Source organism: Sorex fumeus, unplaced genomic scaffold (assembly GCF_029834395.1).
Source record: "Sorex fumeus unplaced genomic scaffold, SorFum_2.1 ptg000010l, whole genome shotgun sequence".
NCBI classification, from domain to species: domain Eukaryota; kingdom Metazoa; phylum Chordata; class Mammalia; order Eulipotyphla; family Soricidae; genus Sorex; species Sorex fumeus.
Genome location: NW_026606067.1, coordinates 2414640 through 2439219, shown reverse-complemented (window position 1 = coordinate 2439219; position 24580 = coordinate 2414640). Strand labels below are relative to the sequence as shown.

Below are 24580 nucleotides of genomic sequence, written 5' to 3'. Positions count from 1 at the left end.
ACTACTTAAGTCCTTAGCCCTTTGGTCTTCCTATTTACTGTAGGAGGATAATAACAGGGCTGCCGGGCTGATCAAATAAGTCAGTGTAGAACCAGGCCTGGTACATGGAAAGGGTAAATTTCTACTACTATCAGGGTTACCCATTGAAAGTCTATGCATACATGCTTTCTATTTAAAAAAAAATGGATGAGCTCTTTTTGTAGGGCTGCAGGATTGAGTTTCTTTGTTTCTAAGGAAACACATGGGAGATTTCTACATAAATAATGATCTTCTGGCCTTTGAAGATATAAACATGACCACGCAGGCAAGCTGGGCCGCTCAGACCCTCAGATCTCTTAAGTTTACTCATTAAAAATTTGCTCCCTCAGCAGATCTGTTTACCATTGCCTCCCCAGCTTACAGGCGCTCAATCAATACGGGCTAATGAACAAATTCACCTATGAATTTAGCCAAGACAGAGACTTGGAGATTCAGTCCCAGGGAGCATGTCTGACCGACCCTGAATTTTACAGAAGAGAGAAACTTCTGAAATAAAGAGGAGGATTGTCTATGTGGGGACAGTGTAATATTGCCTGTAGATACAAATAAAATTACTGTGATAGCTATGCAGGTGGACAAGCTGCTTTAAGAACCACTGGGTTTGTTTTTGCTTTTAACACAGTTAGATCTCTTAAGGCAATGGAGCGGTATCTGTTTGACAAAGGTAGGTATTCTGCAATGATTTCCCATTTCTAAAAGGGATCATTCTAAGGAGTCACAAAGAACACCCTATTAGCACGTCTGTTGCCCTGAAAAGGAATCCTTCTTCTTTGTGCTCAGGGTGTTTCTCTGTTAATAATAGCTTCCTATGATGACCCTAAGTTTCACAGCTCTCTAAAAGGCAAAGCCACTCTTTGTGTTGGTCATTTTCCCCCTAGTCCTTACTCCTCCCCAATTGGGGCAATAGTAATGCCATCTTTACTAAATGCATCTTTATTCAACCAAAGGACAACTTTCTTTTTTTCCTTCTCCCCCTTCCGACCTCCCACCATATCATGTTTATTTTGGTTAAGAAAGTTTTCAATAAAATTCACAAACACTGGGACTGGAGAGATAGCTCGAGAGGCTGAGTGCATTCAAAGCATGCTCTGTATGCTTGAGGACCAGTTTAATGCCCAGTACCTCATGGTTCCCAGAACACCTCTGGGAGTACTGAGCTGGGAATAGAACCCTGCTGTTTTGCTGGATTTGGCCCCCAAGTGAAAACAAATTCACAAGCACTGTCATACCCATTTTGCATAAAATGCCCTGCAAAGTTGCAAGCAAGATGAAATCAGTGCTTGGTTTCTGATCTTGAGAAGTTTGTATTAGCTTAAAGATGAGAATGATGATGGGGAAACTGTATAAATATCTCTGACCAACCTTGACCAGGCAACCGAACCTCTGGAATTCTCCAATCCTGCTTCTAGAACTGAACTATACTAACAATGACTATTTCACAGAATTGAGGTGAGAGCTAAGGTATTGATTACAGGAGCCTGCTTTGTGAACTATTGTCCGTGTTAATTTTATTATCCCCTAAGTGATCTAACACATGAGAAATATTACATTAATATTTGTTAAACTATCAATGAGCTGTATTATTCTTTCATCTCACTTAAATTCTTCTCTTAGCCCAGGACATTGAGTTAGCTTGGTTAAATAAACCCAATAAGGGCCGAAGATCATTGTCCTCCCGTTGTTCATCGATTTGCTCAAGTGGGCCCAGTAACGTCTCTATCACGAGACTTGTTGTTACAGTGTTTGGCATATCTAATATGTCACGGGTAGCTTGCCAGGCTCTGCCGTGCGGGCGAGATACTCTCGGTAGCTTGCCGGGCTCTCCAAGAGGGGCAGAGGAATCGAACTCGGGTCGGCCATGTTGGCCGCTTGTAAGGCAAATGCCCTACCACTGTGCTATCTCCAGCCCAAGGGCAGAAGATACAGTACCATAAATGGGGCATTTGCCTTGCATGCAGCTGCCCTGGTTTCATTCCCTCTATGGTTCCCTAAGCCCTAGCCTAGTCTAGGAGTAGGTCCTGAGCACTGCCAGGTATGTCCCCCCAACAACAACAAACAAAAAAACTCACTAAGTATTAGCTATAACATCTATCCATTGTCCCTGAACATTGAGTGACTACTATGGGCTACAGGCGCCACCAGAGGCAGACCCTGTCATAAGCGGGGGAAAGACATACTTGTCATTGCCTTACAGTGGACAAAGTGTTCTGGCAGAGATAACAGGGTGCCTGGGTGACAGGAGGGGAGGCACCCATGTGATAGCTCTGACAGTTCTGGGAGTCAGGGGTGTTCAGGAAAGGCGTCCTGGAGGAAGTGAAGAGACCAGACTGCTGAGTTAGTAAGCCAGGGGCACACAAGGCGGCTCCGAGCAAGGACAGAGCTTTGGGAAGGCATGGCCACTGGGGAAACAGGGAAACCGGTTTCAGATGCTGGACACGTCTGATTTGTTTCATTTGGAGGGAATGGAGCGGCATTAAAATGGATGAGCCCCCTTAGAGGGCATCTTTTAGGCGGAGATCATCGTAAGTAAGAAGCATCTCTTGGTTCAGGTCGAAATTAACCCAGGCTTGGAGTTTCAGCTCGGAGGAGATTGGAGTTTCAGCTAGGAGTTTCAGCTCCCCCGCCACCATTTATTTTGTCCTCTCCAGGCAGCAACCCCGGGCCCTGAAGGAGGTTTCGAGCACCGAGCAATAGGAGCACTAAACAGGATTCATTATTTTGTCATTTTTCCCTCTCACCCCAGTCAGGATCCATCTTCCCTGCCTAACCCGGGCATGAAACGACGGTTAGGCCGCTCTCGCTTCCGTCCGGGTCGGGTCCTGGGCCCGCACCGGGAGCGCGAGCACATCCTCCCGGGCGCGGCCCCGCTCACCCCCAAGTGCTGATTAAGCCCCGGCGGCCGGGCTGCGGGCGCGGAGCCAGGCCGCGCGTGCGCAGTGGGCCGGGCGGCGCGCGGGGCGGCGAGCGCGGCGGGGCCGGAGCGGCGCGAGCGCGCATGCTCCCCGCCCGCATCTGCTCACTCCAGCCGGTGCCGCAGCCGGAAAACCGCAGCGGCGGCGGCGGCAGCGGCGGTGGCGGCGGCCGAGGGGGAGCGACCGAGCGGGGCGGCCAGAGGCGGTCGGGGCGTGTGTGTGTGTGTGTCGGTCGGGGGGAAACACACGCCGCACCCGGGCCTCGCCGCTCGGGACGCGCCGGCCGCCGGCGGAGACGGCGACGGGAGGGCAGCCCCGAGGAGGGGCCTGCGAGCCGCAGTGATTTCTTGACGTTTTCCGCCGGCTCCTCCCGCGCCCCGCCGCCCGCCCGAGGAGGCGCGGGGTGTCCGAGCTCCGAGGGTCCGCCGCGCGGGGGAGGCCGGGGGTGTGCGGGCCATGCCGCCGGCGGGGACAGCCTCCCCAACGTGACCGTCGCGGGCTCCCCAGCCCCGGGCCGGCCGCCCCCACCCAGCCTGCGCTCCCCCCCCCCCCCCCCCCGCGCCGCCCGTGTGACGAGCCCGGAGACAAAGGGGAGGCGGCGGCGGCGGCGGCCTCACGCGCGCTCGCGGGCCCGCACATTCCTATGCCGGGCAGCGGCGGCGGCGGCGGCGGCGGCCCGCGCGGGGGGCGGCCGGGCAGCGGCGGGATCCGCTGAGCCGCGGCGGCCGGGCGGGCGGCCGGGCGGGCCTCGGGCCGGCCCCGACGGCGGGAGCCGCTCCCGGCGCTGCCCCGGACCCGCTCCTCTCCCACACGCACGCACTCTCACACACACACACACGCTCCCACGCACACCATGTGAAGGGGCGCGCCCCGAGCGACCGCGGAGCCGCCGGCAAGCATGGGGGACGCCGCGGAGCCCCGGGAGATGCGGAAGACGTTCATTGTCCCGGCCATCAAGCCCTTCGACCACTACGACTTCTCCAGGGCCAAAATCGCCTGCAATCTGGCCTGGCTGGTGGCCAAAGCCTTCGGGACAGGTAAGCGTGCGCTGTCGTCTCCCCCCACCCCCACCCCGGCTTTTGATGGGGGTGCGCGCGGCGGGGCGGGGGGGTCCGTGTATTCCCCGGCGTCCTCCCGGGCAGGTTGGGGGCGCCCGCTGGGGGAGACGAGACGGAGAAGAAAGGAGAAGCCCGAGCGTCGAGCGGCGGCGGGGTCAGGCTCCCGGTGCCCTTGAATGGTCAGGTGGGAGGGATTTGGTCAGTTTTCCTCCCCGACGAGCCACAGCGGTCCGTGCCTTTAAAAAAAAATTTTTTTTTTTAATTTAAAGGAGCGATTTTGTCTTCCCCACCCCACCCCTCCCACCGTGGGGTGGTTTTGGGGACGTGACGTTTCCCCCAGCCCACCCCCCGACTGTGCCACATCCATCGCCCCGGTCCTCATTGTGATCGCGCTTACATCTGGGTCGTTTTCCCTGAGTACTGGAAGACACGGATGGCAGGGTCCTTTATGGATTTTTTTTTTTTTGACTTTTGCGATGATGGCTGCTGTTCAGCGCCCCGGAATTGTCAGGGCGCCTCGTCGAAGTGCAGTCAATATTCGGGTTTTTTTTTTTTTTTTTTTGTGGTTGGCTATCTTGACGCCCGTACCTGCCTCTCCTGCACATTTCAGGCTCCGATCAGTTACTAAAAAAAAAAAGCAAAGCAAAGAAAAAAGGTCAGCATGAGTTGAGGGAGGGTCCTCAGTAGGGTGCTATTTTCATCTTGTGTCATCAGTGAGGCGTCCTCCCCTCTTGAAGTGTCGCCTGGCTTCATAAATTAAAAATAAAAACTTAGGAATTTTTTTTAATAGTTTTTTTTTTTTTTGAGGGCTTTGGCCGCTGACATAAATTGTGTAGCGCTGAAGCAATTAAACGCTCCTTCCCTTGCCCTGTCTCTGTAAAATAACAGGAAAAGGGCCTCCTGTTCTAATTCTTTAGCTGTTGCTTTAGGAGCCCATGTTGTGCAAGGATGAAATGAGCTTATCCTTTGAAGATGCTCCTGTAAGGTTGTTTGGCTGATAACCTTTAATTCTGTAAGATTATGGTGTCCCAGTTAATAAAATTTGGATTATGTGAAATATTTGTTGAATAGTTTCCCAATATTTACCGACTTTTCTTTTGGTGTTAAATGTGATTTGGGGGAGGGGGAAGGGAGATGGCTTATTTCCAAATTTAGGACTAAAAATATGTGGGTAAATGGTTTAATTCAGCTTTATTGGTTAAGCGCACAGCTAAATGTTTTCAGAGCTCTGCTTACAGCTTAACAAGCAAATGGATCTCTAGACAGTTATTTGAATTGTCTACAACTGATTCAGTTCTACAACTGACATCAGGAAGAAATAAAAATTAAAAACTGATTTTGAAATAGTGTCAATTTTAAAGATTTCTCTGGAACCAGTGTCTAGTAACACAGGAAGCAAAGAGTAAACCATAAAAAGCACAAATAAAATATATTTTTCTGGCATTTCTGAAATCAGGTGAGAAAAAGGTAGCTGTCTCTTGGTTTTAACTTGTGCAACATACTGAATCTAGTTTTCATTTAGCGTTGGAATCAGCATTTATAAAAGGTGGAAAGGGGAAAATTTTATATGATGAATTGTATTGATATGTGTAGAAAATGGAAGTTGGAAGTAGCAAAATTATTTTCTTTTCCTCTAAATCCAGGAGGATACTGCACATATCAAAATGTTGTCCTGGATTCACAAAGGCTACTCACAGAAAATGGCCTACTTTCTGGATATATGTCAAGCAGTGTTACTAGATTCTGGGCCACGCAGGGACACATTTTGAACACGCCTTGAGAAAGGTGAAGGAATCTAGATCAGTGGACTCTGTCATGTGCCAGGCACTGCTAGATGCTTTGCATCAAGCTGTGTGTTCAGGATTCATACCCACCTTGTGATACAGGTAGAGTCTTCTCATTTTAAGGGAAATGGGAGCCATCTGAGAGAGGTTAGACTACTCTTCTGTTGCAGCTACATAAGGGTTTTGGTGTGAGTCTTATGGGTCACATGTGCATTTTATACCCAACGTTTTAAAATGTACTGCTCCACTTTTTCTTAAAGGGACCTTCTAGATATTGTTCTTATTTTGCAGTTGAGGGAGCCAACTCAGATGAATTTGCTTAAAAATCAAACATCTGAAGTAGGGGCTGGAGCGATAGCACATCAGGTAGGGTGTTTGTCTTGCACGTGGCCAACCCGGGTTAGATTCCCAGCATCCCATATGGTCCCCTGAGCAATGCAAGGGGTATTTCCTGAGTGCAGAGCCAGGAGTAACCCCTGTGTGTGTGTGCATCGCTGGGTGTGACCCAAAAAAAAGCAAAAAAACCAAACAAACATCTGAAGTAGACTCTGATGGTAGAATTGGTGCTGGAACATAGTGTGTCTAAAACCTAATTATGAATTAACTTTGTAAATCATAGAGGTTTAATAAAATTTGGGGAAAAGAAGATTAAACATCTGGCAGGTTGTGGCATCTGTCAGTCAGCTTAGGTCTTTGTGGCTCCAACATCTGCATTTCACACCCTTTGTACAGTAATCCTTTTTATCTGCAAGTGTGGAGAATATGCAAGTAGTAGATGTTAAATCTTTTTAATTTCCCTTGAAAAAGTAGGCAGGAAAGTTTGAATACTTAGTTGCTTTTGCCTTGGCAACAGTTGGAATGGATGAAAAGATCATATATAAAATGAAATTTTAAACACTTTTAGAAGACCTTTCAGAGAGTCACTTAGTAACAAGAATTAACACCTTAAGAATGTTAACTTTCTACATTTTATTTATTCTTTCTTTGTTTTGCTTTGGGGGCAGTGATGTTCAGAAGTTCCTCCTGGCTCTGCATTCAGGAATTACTTTTGTTGGGGTTGGGGGGGGGGGTGCGGGACACTGAATAGGAGGGTTGCCAGGTATCGAACCTGGGTCAGTCATGTGTAAGGCAAGTGCCTTACCCACTGTACTATCACTGCAACCACTAACATTTTGTTTACTCTTTAATCTTTCTAAGTATAAATTTTGGAAGGAGGGGCTTCTCCTAGGCTGCTGTTTAGGGGACCACCTGGATCCTTTCTCAGTGATAATCAACTTGTTGCTGCTTGGGTCCAGTGCTTGGTGCTACCCGTGTGCCAAAGTCTGCCAGGAATCAAACATAGAGCTGGAGGGAATTCTGAATGCCAGACATGTGCCCCTTTTCCCCTTGATTCTTTTTCACTTCAGATATCATTCAGCATATATCATTTGTTGCAGACCACTGTTGTGCAGCATATAGACAACTTATTTAAATGCATTAAGAATATTCAATTAAGGGGGTATGGTGCCGCCAGCAGGTCAGTCTGTACCTGTGAGGCGAGTACATCAGCAGCCTCATGGCGCCTTCAGACTTCCAGATACCCGAAAATTGCTGCTGTTCCTTTGGCCAGACCCCAAAAACTTGGGGCAGAGTTTACCAAGAAAGTAAACGACCAAAAGTTAGGTATGTGGGAAACACACCCACAAACCACCTCCGGCTCAGCTATATAATTGGAGGCATGGCCTCTCTGGTTCCTGATTGAACTGTTTAATGGCTATGATCCCAGAGACTCAGAAACAAATCTTGAAACCCAGCGGCTTTTGGCAGAAAGGCATCCAGTCTCTGCAGTAGGTTACCGGTGCTGGGCCAACCCAGATGGGGATAGGTTTCGTGTTTTGGCCTGTTCCCCCCAGCGGCCCAGTGGCCACCATCCTTCAGAGGCCACTGGACAGTCAGGTTTGGACCCCCAGTGATGAGACATGCAGGGCCTGTCCTCCCCGTCCCAACGAGACCCGAAGTCATCACCCATGAACGGCCTCCTGATCAAGCTGCTTAATGGCCATGATCCCAGAGACTCATAAACAAATCTCAAAACCTAGTGGCTTTTGGCAGAAATGCATCCGGACCCCACAGTACGTTACTGTCTCTGGGCCACCCCAAGTTGGAAAGGGTGTTGTCCCTCTGCCTGCTCCCCCTTGGCAGCTCGGTGGCCGTCATCCTCCAGGGGCCCTTGGACAGTCAGGCTTGGGCCCGCAGTGACAAAACTTGTTGGGCCTCACGGGATGGGGAGCGGGGGGTGGGTGGGGGGAGCCAGGCCTGTCCTCCCCACCCTAACGATACCCCCAAGTCATCACCCACCAATGGCCTCTCTGGCTCCTGATTAAGCTGCTTAACGGCCTTGATCCCAGAGACTCAAAAACAAATCTCGAAACCCAGCAGCTTTTGGCAGAAATGCATCTGGACCCTGCAGTAGGTTACTGTCGCTGGGCCACCCCAGGGGGGGAAAGGGTGTTGTCCCTCCGCCTGCTCCCCCTTGGCTCGGTGGCCATCATCCTCCAGAGGCCATTGGACAGTCAGATCTGGGCCCGCAGTGACGTAACTTAATGGGCCTCGCAGGATGGAGGAGCCGGTCCTGGTCTCCCCGTCCCAACGAGACCCCAAGTCATTGGCCACGAGTGGCCTTTCTGGCTCCTGATCAAGCTGCTCAACAGCCATGATCCCAGAGACTCAGGAGCAAATCTTGAAACCCAGTGGCTTTTGGCAGAAATCCCTCCAGATTTAAGTGTTAAAATTTCGGAATTTCAAAATCACATGGCCCTACTGTAGCCACGCATCATCATATGTTATTCATAACCAGCAATAGAACACAAGTTGTCTACTGTTGCCTTTTTAGCAGATCTGAGTGTTGGGGTAAAAATCACAAATAATAATGGTGGGTCTGGTGTCGAAATATTGAATGTGATCAAAGTAGAGAGAGAATAATGTGGAAAACATCTGCCCCACAGGTAGGGGGAGGGTGTGGGATGGGGGTATACTGGGGGTTTTGGTGGTGGAGAATGGGCACTGGTGAAGGTACTGGTGTTTCATTGTATGACCGAGACTTAGACCCGAAAGCTCTGTAACTGTTCTCATGGTGATTCAATAAATAAAATTATATATATATGTATATATATATATATAAAGAATATTCAGTTAATCCTCAAAAACAGACCAACTTCTGTGATCACTTTTTGGGGGGAATGGAAGGTGGGCCACACCTGGTGGTCTCAGTAGTGACCCCTGGCAGTGCTGTTGTGTACCATATGCAGTGCTGAAATCAGACTGGCATCCAACTGGGCTCTACCACATCCCAGGCAAGTGCCATTATGGTGTCACTCTAGTCCCTTGTTTGTTTTTTCGGTCATAACTGGCTAGGTGCTTGGTGGACATTCCTGGCATTGTTCAGGAGACTCATTTGTTGCTGCAGATAAAACACGGTCTCTTGCAAACAGACCGTGTGCTCCAGCCTCTTAAACTATCTTTCTGGCCCCGAAATCACTTTTGAAAAATCATAATAGGTATTCTGGTGCTAACTTACTCTTTTTCATTCAGACGCTTTCTAAATTTTTAGATGTTAAAAGGTGACTGTTCAAAAGGTCACAAATAATATCTAGAAATTGTGGACATACAATGAAGTTATTAAAAAGGTAAAGGTAAAGGCTCTCCCGTTGATCGTCGATTTGCTCGAACGGGCCCAGTAACGTCTCCATTGGAGACTTTGTTGTTACTGTGTCTGGCATATCGAATACTCTCGGTAGCTTGCCGGGCTCTCCGAGAGGGGCGGAGGAATCGAACTCGGGTTGGCCATGTTGGCCGCTTGTAAGGCGAACGCCCTACCCTCGTGCTATCGCTCCAGCCCAATGAAGTTATTAATTCATAATAAGTAAAGCACTATCATCCTAGTACCTAAAGAACAGATGAAATTTTTACTTAATTTGAAGTCTTACATTAGAGGCTTTGGGTTTTACTCTTTTCTTTACACTAACAGTATTCCAACTAGCCCGAATTGTAAGTTTATTTTGTGTAATAAGCAGATATCGTATTGATCAAGTAAAGAATGATTGTTTAGTTGGCTTTGAAATATATTCCAGTTTCCTTAAGCAATTGCAGAAGAAGTTGAATTGTTTCTAGTAATGTATTTGAACAGCCTAGTCTATCAAAGCAATAGTATTACTGAGTCTGCTTTATATATTCTTAACCTTAAATCTTTTGGGGAAAATAGAAGGCAAGTGCCTTAACCTCTGAATTCTCTCTCTGGCCTACATGGGTAAATTGATAGATGTAAAACTTCCTCAGGTAGTCTTAAGTTCTTAATAAATTCTTAGGTTCAGCACTTTTAACATGGAATATAAGATCCACTAGCTAGTGGCCAGTTTTATCATTTTGACTTTATCACTCGTCCTTTCGTACTGTGTAATTTAGTAACAGAATCATTTCATATTATAAATAAATACACCTTATATTTATTTCTGTAAATGCCAACATTTTTGTTTCACGCATAAGATGATAGTGGCAAATGAGGGGATAACTTTGTGTTTAAGAGATTTACAGTAAGAAGGCCATTTGGGGAAGTTACTGTAGAAGTCTGGGCAAGTGATCTTGGCTTGAAATAGGGATAAGAAAGCTGCTCGGGGCGGAACAATAGTACAGCTGGGAGGCACTTGCACATGGCCTACCGGGTTTTGATCCCTGGCATCCCATATGGTCCCTTAAGCACTACTAAGAGTAATTTCTGAATGCGAAGTCAGAGTAACCCCTAAGCATTGATGCATGTGCCCCCCTACCCCCCCCTCCCAAAAAAAACTTATTGGATGGGAGAAGGAAAGAATAGGAGCTGAGGTTAAGCTTTGCAAGCATCAGTCCTGTTGGAAGCAGCCTATATCAGAGGCATTTTATATGTAATATCACAATCTAATCCTCAGGACAAAATTATGAAGTTACTAATTCAAATTTTCCAATGAGTAAAATTGGGTCCAAGGGTTTAAGAACTCATTCTAAAGCTCCTGATTTAGGTAATTGAGATCTGAACTTGGGGAAACTGACTTAAAGCTATGTTGTTAGCCATAGTATTCTGTGGGTAGGACTAAAAGGAAGGAAAGGAGGGAAAAACCATAGTAGAGATACCCTCTTTCTTTTTCTTTTATTTCCTTTTTAGAGGGACAGGGTGGTTGACCATACCTAGCTGTTCTCAGGGCTTTCTCCTAGCTTAGTTCTCAGGCATCACCCATCGTGGTATTGCCGCTCAAGGGGATCATATGTAGTGCTGGGAACTGATCCCATTTCAGCCATGTGCAAGACTTTAACCACTGTACTCTCTCTAGCTCAACTCCGCATATTTCTTCTCAATTTTGTTGTGTATATATTTTGGGGTGTGGAGAAGTATACCCACAGCAGTGCTTAGGGGACACTTCTGGCGGTGTTCAGAGTACTGGGGCTCGAACCTGGCTTGGCCACATGCAAGGCAAGTGCTCTCTGCTATACCGTCACTCTGGTCCTGCAATTCTGGATGAGTTTTTGAGATTTACAAGTTGTTAGGCCATTGGCAGAGAGAGAAAGAAACAGATTGATGGAAAGTCAGTTTTTATATTGGAAACTTTGACCTTGATCTGTTGAGCTATCTAAAAAAAATCACATGAACTAGACAGCTATAAATGTAGGTATGAAGTATGATTGAAAAAACAAACGTCCAACAACGAACAAAAAATAATTATGAGCAATAGTTATAAGTCACAATTTGGGAATCTTCTGTATGTAGCATTGTAATTGAATTGGGACAGATGAGATCATAGAGGGAAAGAAGTTTGAGACAGAATCTAGGCTAGTGAATACTTAAAATGGATTGTGGGTGCTGAGGAAAAGGAGGCAGAATAAAAGCAATCAGAAATGGTCAGAGAATTGAGAAAGTGTAATGATGCAGAAGACATGGAAGGAGAAAGTTTTGTGGAGAGTGTTCTTACTGCTAAGTGGCACAGCAGGTTTTGATTGAACTCTCCCTGCTTCTCTTCCCCTTGTGTTGTAATGGCCGGAGACTGCACACACTTGGTTGCAGTGCACATCGGGAATCCCAGTGACAGTGCAAGGCAGACTCTTTGCCACTGAACTCCATGCCTGGACCCCATGCCTCCGTTTTTAAAGCCTTGCCTCTGTTCTAAGAGTTTGTGTTTTAGAGAGATGTGGAAAGTATATAGTTATAACTATAGAATTCAGCAACTTTGTAAGAACCATATAACCATAAGTAGCCTATGAAAGAGGGAGAGAAAGGGAGGAGGAAAAAAGGGGTCGCTTTCAGCCTCAGTGATCTGTGAAGGAAGAGGTCTGAAGTGAGGTGTAGTTGAAGCAGGTCTGAAGGAAGTCAGGTGAGTGAGGGTAGGCATTGTGGATGGAGAAAGTGATTTGTCGTGGAATTGTGAAACCCAGGTGGTTGTAGGGAAACAGCGAAGATCACTTGGACTGGAAAGGTTTCTGTAGTAAAGGAGTGTAGATCCAGCCTAAAAGGTAAATTGGTACTCTGATTTATTTGGGGTCCATATCTGGTAGTGCTCAGGAGTGATCCCTGGTGGTGCCTAGATGTGGTGCCAGAGAGTGAGTCAGGGTTGGCTGCATTGCAAGGCAAATGACCTCACACCTGTACTATCACTCCTGCCCCTCTCTAATTTATTAAAATAATTTCTTTGCTAAGTATAATTTTGAACATTTTACTTGCATTATTTCTTTTACTTCTGAAAACAGCTCTATCCAGTGGATGTTTTATTTCATCTGCAGCTTTTTTTCATCTACAGTTTTTGCAATTGGGAAACTCAAAAGCAGTTTCTAAACTCTGAGCAAATTTTCCCAACTGCAAGAATTGCAGTCTGGATAACTTTCTGTTGTGAGGCTACCCTGTGTGTTGTAGGAGTTGAGCAGCATTTCTGGCTTCTACTTGCAAGATAACGGTGGCTTTTCCCAGCCGCACCTCCTCCTTCCAGTTGTGACAACCAAAAATGTCTTCAGATATTGCCACATGTTGGGGTGCATGGTTGGACAAATGACCCCAGCTTTAGAGAACTACTGCTATAAAAATAGTTTGTAAGCTAGACCTTCAGTGTAAGGTTTTTGATATGGTAAAGTACAAATGAAGTATTGACATTCTGATTTTACAAACTTTCCACTGGAAATTAGGAAATATATACTTTGCCCTTTTTAAAAATGAGGAAACAGGTTTAGAGGTGTCAAATAACATGCCCTTCATCATCTAGCTTTTAGGTGGTGGGATCAGAATGTGTCTTTAGTATCATAAAAAAAGCTTTATGATATTCAAATTTGTATTCCACTGCTTTGTCATAATTTTCTGTGTGTTCTTTATAATTTCATTTTCACACTGGAAACAAAGGTGTAGAGCACAAAAACCTTTCAAATGTGAGTTACTTTTTCAGCATTTTTGTTTGATTAGTTAGTACAGAAATGGAATATATTTGGCATTGATCTCATTTTAGGGCCTTCCCTCCTCTCTCCCTGGTTCTAGTTTTCCACATATACTACTTTATGGATTTACCAATAGAAATACTAATTTCTATTGGTAAATTGCAAAATTATCACATTTAATTCTATTCCACTATGTTTGAAAACTGTTTACATAGTTCTTCCATTCTTTTTAAACACTAATTCTTCATCAGTATATTTTTTTCTCCATGCTGTGAATTCCCCCCATTATTGTATTAAAAAGTAAAATTTTCTAAAACATTCTTTAGTATACCTTTGTATTGTATACAGATAAAATATACATAAAATGGTGATACTCTTTAACCTTCCATTCTCCCTTCCCTCCCTTTCCATCTGCCTTCCCTACTTCCTCTCATCTCAGGTATCAGCAGAACATTTTAGACTGGATTCTTGCACAACAGTATCTTTCCAGTTCTCCTCCCATATATGCCCTTTTTCTTCTGGAACATTTTCTTAAAGTACTCTGTTTCAGTTTCCTGGCTTCCTGAATAATCATGATAAAAAGTATTTTGTGCTGCTTTAAGTTCTTCAGAATACCAAATTGCAAAATATTAGACTCAATCTATTTCATACTTAGAATGATGCTTTTAGATATTACTGTATGCTGTTGTAGGAGTGGGGAGAGGTTATTCTTTCCCCCACCCCTCTCCATTTTTGGGCTGCACCTAGTTTTGGGGGCTGCTGAGGGCTGGGAAGTGGGATGGCACCTTGCTCAGGAGTTGGTACTAGCTGTGGTTTGTGCCCATGATTCAACTAGGAATGCTCGGTAGCCCTTTGAGCTATTTTCCCAACCTGAGATTGCATTTTTTTCTGAAAATGCTTGTCACTGCAAACTAGAGAAAAGAAAGCAAGCAAGGAATAGGGTGACAGAGCCAACAAAGCTTTCTCTGAACCTTCATAGCTCCACTTTATCATGCCTAATTTATGAACTATCACTTTCTATTTTCTTGAGATAAACATTCAACTCCACAACCCATAGCTTGCAAACATAGATTACTGGGAATGCATGTGTGTGATCTTTACAAATTATCTTGAAATTGCTACACACCCTATTCCTAGCCCTCTCTTTCATACCATTTTCTGTCTCTCAAATGGAAACTCTTGGGACAAAAGATAGGTCATTTGTCTTCACAAAAGAAAATTTGTAAATAGCTAACTTATATGGTGTGTCACCCTCAAGAACATCATGCAACGACTGGAATGGGAAGGAATGGGAGTGAAGATAGATGGTCGGCAACTACACCACCTCTGCTTTGCTGATGACATTGTCTTAATAACACCAAACATCAGCCAAGCGGCACAAATGCTGGCCGACTTTGACCGTGAGTGTGGAAAGGTCGGTCTACAGCTGAATCTTACGAAGACAATGTTTATGAGAAACAGCCTCGTTCCTGACGCCCCATTCGCTCTCAACTGAATGAACATCCCCGAATGCAACAGTTACGTGTACCTACGTCGAGAAGTCATCATGACAAATGACCTGGCACCCGAGCTACGCAGGAGGAAGAGAGCGGCTTGGAATGCCTTCAAAAACATCGAAGAAATAGCTAAGAGGACGAAGAACCTCTGGCTCTGGGCACATCTCTTTGATTCCACTGTTCTTCCTGCATTAACATATGCCTCAGAGACCTGGGCCCTACGCAAACAGGATGAGAACGCTATTTGGGTCTCCCAAAGAGGAATTGAAAGAGCTATGCTTGGAATATCACGTTTCACTCAAATGAGAGAAAGAATCTGGAGTTCGACATCCGTCGACGATCAAGAATCAGGGACGCTGTCTCGTTTGCCAAGGTGTCAAAAATCAGATGGGCTGGTCACATAATGAGATTTAAAGACGACCGCTGGACTAGAGCTGTAACTGACTGGATTCCACGGGATGTCAAAAGACCGCGTGGCCGCCCACCTACCAGATGGTCAGACTTCTTCGTCAAGATCATGAACGATCGGTTTGAGGCTCTTCATGTTCCCAGAGCGAACAGACGCCATTGGGCTACACTAGCATGCGACAGGGACAAGTGGAGACGTTACTGGCGCCCGCTCGAGCAAATCGACGATTAACAGGAAGTCAAGTGATCAAATGATCAAGATATGGTGTGTGTGTGTTTAGGTCACACAATGACACAATGTTCTTTTTTTTTTTTTTTTTTTTTTTTTTTTTTTTTTTTTTGTCTTTGGGTCACCTGGAAATGCTCAGGGATTAGTCCTGGTTTTGCATTCTTGGCAGTGCTCGGGGACCGTAGGGGATGCCAGGGATCGAACCCAGGTAGCCGCCTGCAAAGCAAATGCCCTCCCCAATTACTATAATTCTGGCCCCAGATATAACTCTTGTTGGTACTTGTGGGACCATATGCCATGCCAGGATTGAACAGGGATTGGCTGTGTTCATGACAAGCCCTTAACTCCTATACTCTCCAGCCCTGATAATTTCATTTTTTTTATACTGGCATTCCACTACTGCTCTCAGGACTGTCTATTTCAGCCCTGTTTTCCACCTTTATTTTGATGGCAGCATAATTTTTTCTCTGTCCTGTAGAATTTTGCATTTATAACAAATTTTAAAACAAATAGTGTCCTTTTACAAAAATAGTTTCACTTTTTTTCTATATAGGTACTAAAATTTTTTATTTTAAGTTTTTAGGACTTTATTTTTGACACAAATATTTCTATGGGTGCGACATGCACAGATAGAAAACTCAAAATCTATTAAAGGATAGGCCTGAGTGATGTCTCCTTCCTTCCCACCTGTATACCAAACTACTGACTTCAAACTTTTTTTAAAGCCAGATGTTCCTGTTCCTCCTCCTCCTCCTCCTCCTCCTCCTCCTCCTCTTCCTTCTCCCTTCCCTTTCCTCCTCTTGTTTTTTGTTTGGTTGGTTGGTTTTGGGCCACACCTTGCTGTGCTCAGGGTTCAATCCTGGCTCTGTACCCAGGAATACATTTAACAAGACTCAGGAGACTATGTGGGGTACCAGGGATTGAACTTCAGTTGGCCACATGCAAGGCAAGTCCATTCCCATATATTTTTCAGCTCTTATATTCACTCTTAATTAGAAGTCTGTCTTTCAAAGGGTCTAGAAATTATTGAAATGGTAATCTGTTAATTTATCTGGCAGGGGAGGTACCATGACCACAAGGTGGTTTTCCCAGTAAGACTTGTTCATTGCACTCCACATGTGCTGATCCCTGCAATTTCCCCAAATATGGGAAACCTAACTGCATAATTTGTGATAGTGGGGGACTGCATTTGTACTCTCCCGTAGAGAAAAAAATGATAATTCTTTTTCTGGTGATGAGGGTCTAGTCCATGGCCTCAGCCACTTAGTTTTGTTATGTATATTTTATTACAGTAAAATAAAATCTCTTAGAAGCACAGCAAAAAATGTATTGAAAGCAATAACTAAGAGTTATGAAATTTCTACAAACAAAAAGTCAGCATGGCTCAGGTGAGAGATGAGAGCAGCTAGAATTTGAATGGTATCCCTGGTTAAAAAATGAATGATGTTTGATTAGACATTCGCAAGGAAAGACTCTTGCATTTGAGGCAGGCACTCTATTACTGAGTCACTTCTCTTAACCTCAGGTTTGATTCCTTTTTGTGGGGGTGTAAGGCCATAAATGACATTGTTCAGGCGTGATTCCTGGCAGTGATGGAGGGCCTGTTATGTGGTGTTGGTTATTTGAAATCCACAGGATAGAAGGTATGCTCCTTAACCCCTGTATTATTTCTCCAGCCCCAAGACTGATTCTTTCTAACTGAAAAGAGGGGCCATGAGAGAGAACCAGTTAATGTGTGTTGGAGATAAGGGTAGGAGGAAACAGGATTGAGTTTGAAGAATATCTAAAATGCTGGAGAGATAGCTCAGTGAACTACAGCACAGGTTTTGTCTGTAGTACGTGTGAGTTTGATCCCTGGCACTGCATATGGTGCCCTGAACAATGGCAAGAGCAATTCCCGAGCACCAAGTTAGGAACAGCTCCTGGTTATAACCAGTACCACTGGTTTTGTTCCCAACCCCCTTTTTAAAAAATGCTGGGGCTGGAGCAATAGCACAGTGAGTAGGGCGTTTGCCTTGCACGCAGCCAACATGGCCAACCCGGGTTTGATTCCCAGCATCCCATATGGTCCCCGAGCACCGCTAGGAGTAATTCCTGAGTGCATGAGCCAGGAGTAACCCCTGAGCATCGCCGGGTGTGACCCAAAAAGAAAAAAAAAATGCTGATGTGTACGTTAGGTCTTTGAAAATTCTTACGTGGCGCTTAGAAGGTCTCAGGGATGAGAGAATATAAAAATTAAAATTATTTTATTTTATAATTAAAATAATTTTAATTACAATAAAAATTAAAATTGCTACTCACTTTGAGGAAAAAATGATGAGAGAAGGGGACTTAAGACAGAAAGAGGACCGGCAAAATAGAGGAAGAGAGAAAATCAGACCTGTATGGGACCTGAGGCTAAGGAAAGAAACATTTGAGGATAAAGGAATATAAAGAGCAATTGAAGAGGTCTCCAAAACTTCATAGGGCTGGAGCGATAGCACAGCGGTAGGGCGTTTGCCTTGCACGCAGCCAACATGGCCGACCCGAGTTCGATTCCTCCGCCCCTCTCGGAGAGCCCGGCAAGCTACCGAGAGTATCTCGCCCGCACGGCAGAGCCTGGCAAGCTCCCCATGATGTATTCGATATGCCAGACACAGTAACAACAAAGTCTCCAATGGAGACGTTACTGGGCCCGCTCGAGCAAATCGATGAACAACGGGAGGACCGTGACCATGACCAAAACTTCATTGGATTTAGCAGCAAAGACATTGATGACAGTGTATCAGTGGGAATGTGGAGGCAGAACCTATTGATTAGAAGTTGAAAGTTAGAGATTGTATCAGGATGTTTCACTTGTGATAGAAGAAAATCCAGTTCAGACAGTAAAGAGGTTATATTGATTCATATAACTGGAAAAGTTCTGAGATAGAATGAGATTTGGAAATGGTTTGATCAACTCCATTTTCCGGATTCCCTGTATTGTGTCCTTCACCTGTGAGTTAGCAAGTGGCTATAGTTTTCCAGACTTCACATTCATGTATCACATTCAAACGTCTTTCCTAATCATTGAAAGTTTGTATTCAACGTTTGCTTTTTTTTTCCCCCTTTTAAACAAACAAAGCCAGTTCTTGTAGAAACATCTTGAATGTGTGGAGTAGTAGTAAATGTTTATGAACTCTTCACCCAGCCTTCCTAGTAACAGTGGCCAGGCTTGATTCATCTGTTAACTACCCTCTGCCACACAGCTCCTTACCTTCACTAATTGTTTGAAGAAAATCTTAGCACATATATACATACATATATGAAACTCAGGGGTCCCCTTTTATGTTTTAATTTGGAGAGGGAGGTTTGGCCACATGCTTTGTTGGTGCTATTATGTGGTGGTGGGGATTTGGATCAAGATTGGCTACGTGCAAGGCCAACACCTTACTTACTATACTATCTCTTTGACCTGGCAATGTCTTTTAAAACTGCCATAGTATTGCCTTTACTGATAGCATACCACTAAGAAATATTAAGGTTTCTCTGATTAATCCATCTATTTTTTTTTTGTTTTACCGTTTAGTTGCTCCAGCCAGTATCCAAATAAGATTCATATGTAACATCCCTTTCAAAATACACAAAATTCAAAAAAAATTAAAAAAATACACAAAATTCATTTTGTTTGCCTTGCAGTTTACTGGAGAAACCAGAGTATTTGTCCTGCAAAGTTCCCCATGGTGTAACAGGTTTCCATTTGTCCCCTGTATTCCTTATAATTTGATTGACCTAGAGAATTACATGGGTTTAGTTTGACCTCTCTTTTCCCTTCCTCTCCCACTTTTCTCTCCCTTTCTCTCCCCCCCCCCCCTTCCAAATAAGCGTTATTTTATTACACTGGTAAGTTGTAGCCTTCTAATATACTACAATGTAAACTGCCCCAGAGCCCAGGGAACATAAAGACTCACAAACAAAAAATACTTAAATCATATGGTTAACTCATTTGACAATGAGAATCAAGAGGAAAGAGGTTGTACAAATTTTTACACTTAGAGTAAAATACAAGCTGCTGTTTGGTGTGCAATGTTCCTATGTGTTTCCCTTTGCCATGATACCTGTCCCCACTGATGGGATGGCCTTAGGGACCAGAGTTTAGACTCGAACCTGCAGGTCCACAGTTCGATTTGCCAGTGACAAAGTTGATCTGTCAGAGAGGCATGGGATAAGCACTCCTGTCAAGCAGTAGCATGCTTGTGAACCTGATGAAAGCCCTGGTTTTTGTATTCCTAGGACATTGGGCCAGAATAGGTGTCACCAAGAGGTGACCACCTCTTGGACTCAAGAATATTAAGTGTCCATGTGTGTTTGGTACTCATTGCCTGTTTAATCTCAGCAGCATGAGTCTTTAGTGTTGGGTACATAGTGTAACCTCATGAATATTATTTTGTTTTCCATCTCTGTATATTTAACAAACATATTAGTAAATACTTAGCTTTATTTAATATATCTTATGAGTTCTGTTTATTCTAACCATTTTTTTAACAATACCTGGACTAAACTGTCTTAAAATTTGAGCTTTACCGTTTACAAGCTACAAACTTACTCATCTTTTGTAATTTAATTAAATAGATTGAAAAGTAAGAGTATGTTCCACTGAAGTGCAGAAAAGGCAGGAAAAATGCTTCAAGTTTTTCCCCTTTCATTTAAAGGGGGAAGTTGGATTGCTGCCATGCAAGAGCCTAAAGAGTGTGCAGACTAGGGAGAAAGAACATTCTGACCAGTGCTCAGAATGCCGAGGCTCTAGGCTGGAGTAGTTTGTAAGAACGGCACATGGCTAGCAGGGACATAAGATGGGCAGGGTTGGGATCATCCTTTCCTTGATGATTGGAAGAAGAATTTCAGCTCTTAATTTTTTTGGTTTTTGTTTCTTTTGTTTTTGGGTCACCCACCCGGTGATGCTCGAGTTATTTCTGGCTCTGCTCAGGAATTATTCCTGGTAGTGCTTGGAGGACTAATGGGTTGCTGGGGATTGAACCCAGGTCGGCTACCTGAACTGCAAATACCCTACCCACTGTATTCTGTCTCCAGCCCCAGTTCTTCAGTTTTAATGAAGTTGAAATTCATGAACAACTCTAGCATTTTGGTGATGCATTGGGGCATATGAACTTGCTTATGGGAAATAGACAAACTTTGGCTCTCCTAGAGAATAACTTGAAGTAAATATTGTAATTCAAGTGAAAAGTAATGATAACCAAGGAGATGTGGATTGAGATATTTGAGAATGGGATGGAGTTGAATTAGATTTGGTGATGGGTTTTATTTGGGCTGAGGTCACTGTCACTGTCCTCCCGTTGTTCATCGATTTGCTCGAGTAGGTCCAGTAACATCTCCATTGTGACACGTGTTACTCTGGCATATCGAATACATCACGGGTAGCTTGCCAGGCTTTGCCGTGTGGGCGAGATACTCTCGGTAGCTTGCCCAGCTCTCCGAGAGGGGCAGAAGAATCGAACCTGGGTCTGCCGGGTTGGCAACGTGCAAGGCAAATGCCCTACCCGTTGTGCTATCACTCCAGCCCTTGGGCTGAGGTAGAATGAAGTATTTATGATAACTCTTAGGTCTTTAATTTGTCCTATTATGTAGGTATAGTTCTTGGTGTAGGGGACACTGGAAGATGATCAGGGGGCAAAGATAATTTTAGGTTATTTTAAGATTTTGTAAAATTTTCCAGTGAGTTTAGATGTAAAAGAATAGTACCAAAGATCTCCCCAAATAGCCTTTATCATGATTTACCAACTGCTAACATTTTGTTTTATTTTATCATTGTCTCTCACTTTTTCTCTCTTCCACAGCTGTGTTCCTATGTGTATGTGTGTATGTCTCTGCACATGTATATTTTCTATTTTGAGATTGCGTTAGAGACATCTTACCCCCACCTCTAAATATTGTCCTCTGTCTCCTAAGATAAAGTATCCTTCAGTAAAATAAAACTAGGAATTTAATTTTGGTAAAATTAAAACTTTGATAAAATACTATTTAATTCAAAGTTTATATTCAAATATGTCAGTTGTTTCAATCTTTCAATCTTCATTCTTGCTTTCCCGACTACCAATCTAGATCCATCCCAGTATTATGCATCATATTTAGTTGATTGGGCTGGAGCTATAGCACAGCGGGTAGGGCGTTTGCCTTGCACACAGCCGACCCAGGTTCGATTCCTCCGCCCCTCTCGGAGAACCCGGCAAGCTACCCGTGACGTATTCGATATGCCAAAAGCAGTAACAAGTCTCACAATTTGTTGTGAGACATTACTGGTGCCTGCTCAAGCAAATTGATGAACAAAAGGAGGACAGTGCTTACAGTGCTTTATTTAGTTGACTTTTCTTATTAGTCTCTTTTAACTGACTGAATAGTTGTTTAGTGTGTTTCAGACTTTTGTGATACTGGCACTTTTAAAGACTCAGCACTCTGAGCTGTGTTCTGCACAGGCCAGTAAGCCTCTTCCCTGAGCGTGGTCTTTGTTCTTGCCAGACTTCCCTTTGCTCTCTGTGCCTGGTCTAAGCAGTTCTCTCTGCACAGACTAACTGGGCCACTTCCCCACTTTTGCTCTGTTCTGCTGCTCTGGCATGTGGTGTCCTCATGTAGCCAGTGTTCTCTGACACTTTTGGTCTGACTAACTGGAGCTATGATGATGGTGATGATGGGGTCCAGAATCAGATGCTGGCAGTGTTCCAAAAGTTGTAGATGATGTGAAGGAAAAATGCAGAGACCTATTCCCAGACAAGAATTGATGGAAACACAGAACTGGAGGTCATTTCCTACCACCTACTTTTGCTCTCTGGTACCACATCCTCTCCCTTGGCTTTTTTTTTTCCTTTCCTTTGGTGGGGGAGCAACAAACCCAGCAGTACTCAGGGTTTATTCCTGGCTCTGATTTAGGGGCTCCTTCCTGCTGGTGTTCAGGATGTCATGCAGTGGTAGGAAGCAAATCCAGGCCTCCTGCATACAAATTCCAAGCCTTGTACATACAAAACATTTTACTAGCATTACTTACACACACACACACACACACACACACACACACACACACACACACACACACACCGTGGTTCTTTTTAGTCAGAAAGGCACTTAGAACCAAGGTACATACTCAGGCATCATTTACACAGTAAAGAATTGCATATGCAATGATGGCCCCATAGGCCATATCACATAGTCTAGGTGTGTAATAAACTGTCCCATCAAGCTTTGTGTAATTACACAATGATGATATCATTAGTGGCACATTTCTCAATATGTCCCGTGTTATTAAGGGACCCTAGGTTAAGCTTATTGTTACTGAGTTTTAACAGGCAGTTAGAAACCACTCATATATGTGTACATAAAGTGCTACTACATATTTCTTTATAGGTAGATATAAAACCATGTTTTTATACTGCTACTTATTATTTCATCCTGTGCCACAAAGTTTACTTTTTGTCCTTCCTATTTTTTGTAATTTCCCTTGTCACTGAGAAACCTGACTCCCATTTTGAGTTTGAGGTTTCTTTGTGTCATCCAAGCAAAGAATTGAGTGGGCTGGTGACTTAAAAGGATCTAGAGTTCAGAAGAGGTGCGTTAGTCTCAGTGGGCAGTGGGAGGAGGTAATTTAAGCTCAGGAATGCTGTACAACACTTAACACATGATTTTATAAGTGTAGGGAGGAGGCAACTAACTTTTAATTAGATCTTTGAAGGCAAAATTCTCTGTTTAGGTACTCTGTATTCTTTCAGTAAATACGTGAGCGCCTGCTGTGTTCTAGGTACAGTTTTATGGCTAGTGTCAGGGCAAAGATGTACCTTGCTCCACTGGGGATACATTATAGTGGGAAGAGGCAGAAATAAATACAGCAATTTAGTAATGTTGAGAATTAAAATAGGATGTCTGGATGGTTACAGAAGGTGCATCCATTATTTTACTAGACCTGAGAGGAAAGAGCCACCTCTCTGAAGGCTAAAGGGAGGAACTTCAGAGCAGAAGGAACAGATAGTGTACAGACCAAAAGGTGTGAACTTGACATGGTCTCACAGACCATAGGCTGCAAATAGCAAGATTTTTTTATGGCAGAATAAAGTTCCACCATACATGTTACTGCAACTTCTCTATTCATTTATCTGTTGAGAGACACGGGTTATTTTTTCCCCTGATGTTGTTAATCAGTAGTTTGCAACTAGCCTGCCCGATCAGTATTGGTCAACAAGGTTGACACCAGAGGTCTGCTTACAGTGTTTAACTTCCAGTCTGTAAACCAGGGATGGTCTACAGGTGTTAAAAGGTAAATAGTACCGCAGTGTACATGAGGGTACATGAATACATCTTTTTAAGTTAATATTTTCATTTTTGTTAGCTAACTGTCCAGAACTGCAATTGCTAGGTCATACGGAGTTCTATTTTATTTTAGTTTTTGAGGAATTGTTATAATGTTGGCACCATTTTACATTCCCGTCAGCAGTATACAATAATATATCCTCTTCCTTGCCAACATGTTATTTCTTCTAAAAACCCAAGAACTAGGGACCACTGGATTGACCTCTGAGCACAGATCAGGAGTGGCCTCTGAGACCTGCCAGCATCCTTTCCCCCCACCCCCATCCTACAATACTGTTTACTATAAAGGTAAACTCTTTCTCCCCCCAGTAATGATGGAATTATTGGTAGGACTCCTAGTACGAGCATGGACTCGATTCTCAGTGCGAAGGAGCTAGTTAATGCCTGGGATGGTTCGAGTGTATGTGTTTCATTCTGGGCTGTAGTTTCTTATCTACATGTCCGTTTTATGCTGTCTTGGTTGATATAGCTCTGAGGTAGTATGATACGTCCAGTTTCGCTTTCTCAAGATTGCTTTGGGTATTTGGGGGTCTTTTGTGGTTCCAAACAAATTTTCAAATTGTTCTATTTCTGTGGAAAATGCCTTTGACATTTACGTAGGTTGCATTGAACTTATACGTTGCTTTGGGTGGTATGACTCACACCTATTTCTTTCCTTTTTTTTTTTTGCTGGGGGTGGGGTTAAGGTGGGGGGTGGTTTGGGCCACACCTGGCAGTGCTCAGGTTGTACTCCTGCTCTGTGGATCACTCCTAGTGGGACTCCAGGGACCATATGGGATGCCAGACTAGGGAGAGAGTAAAGCCTCTTTAGTTTTACTATTTATCTTCTAATAAGATGTGTCAGTTTGTTTGTTTATTTATTTGGCTGATTGGGGAGGGGGATTGCCAGGGATTGAACCCGGATTAG

At 44.3% G+C, this 24580-nt stretch overlaps 1 protein-coding gene and 1 non-coding gene across 3 annotated transcripts in view; both read left to right on the top strand.

The window, feature by feature from the left end:
* The first annotated feature begins 3766 nt into the window (after positions 1 to 3766).
* The window catches only part of CAMSAP2 (calmodulin regulated spectrin associated protein family member 2), an 85370-nt gene continuing 64556 nt past the window's right edge, over positions 3767 to 24580 (top strand). For both annotated transcript variants that reach the window (XM_056110508.1, XM_056110507.1), the window contains exon 1: positions 3767 to 3988. In XM_056110508.1, coding sequence (XP_055966483.1) covers positions 3850 to 3988 — 139 coding nt within the window. In that variant the 5' untranslated portion in view covers positions 3767 to 3849. The remainder of the gene's footprint in view (positions 3989 to 24580) is intronic.
* On the top strand, positions 16389 to 16549 carry LOC130020238 (U1 spliceosomal RNA). Its single transcript, XR_008791993.1, has one exon. It is a non-coding gene; the product is annotated as a U1 spliceosomal RNA (small nuclear RNA).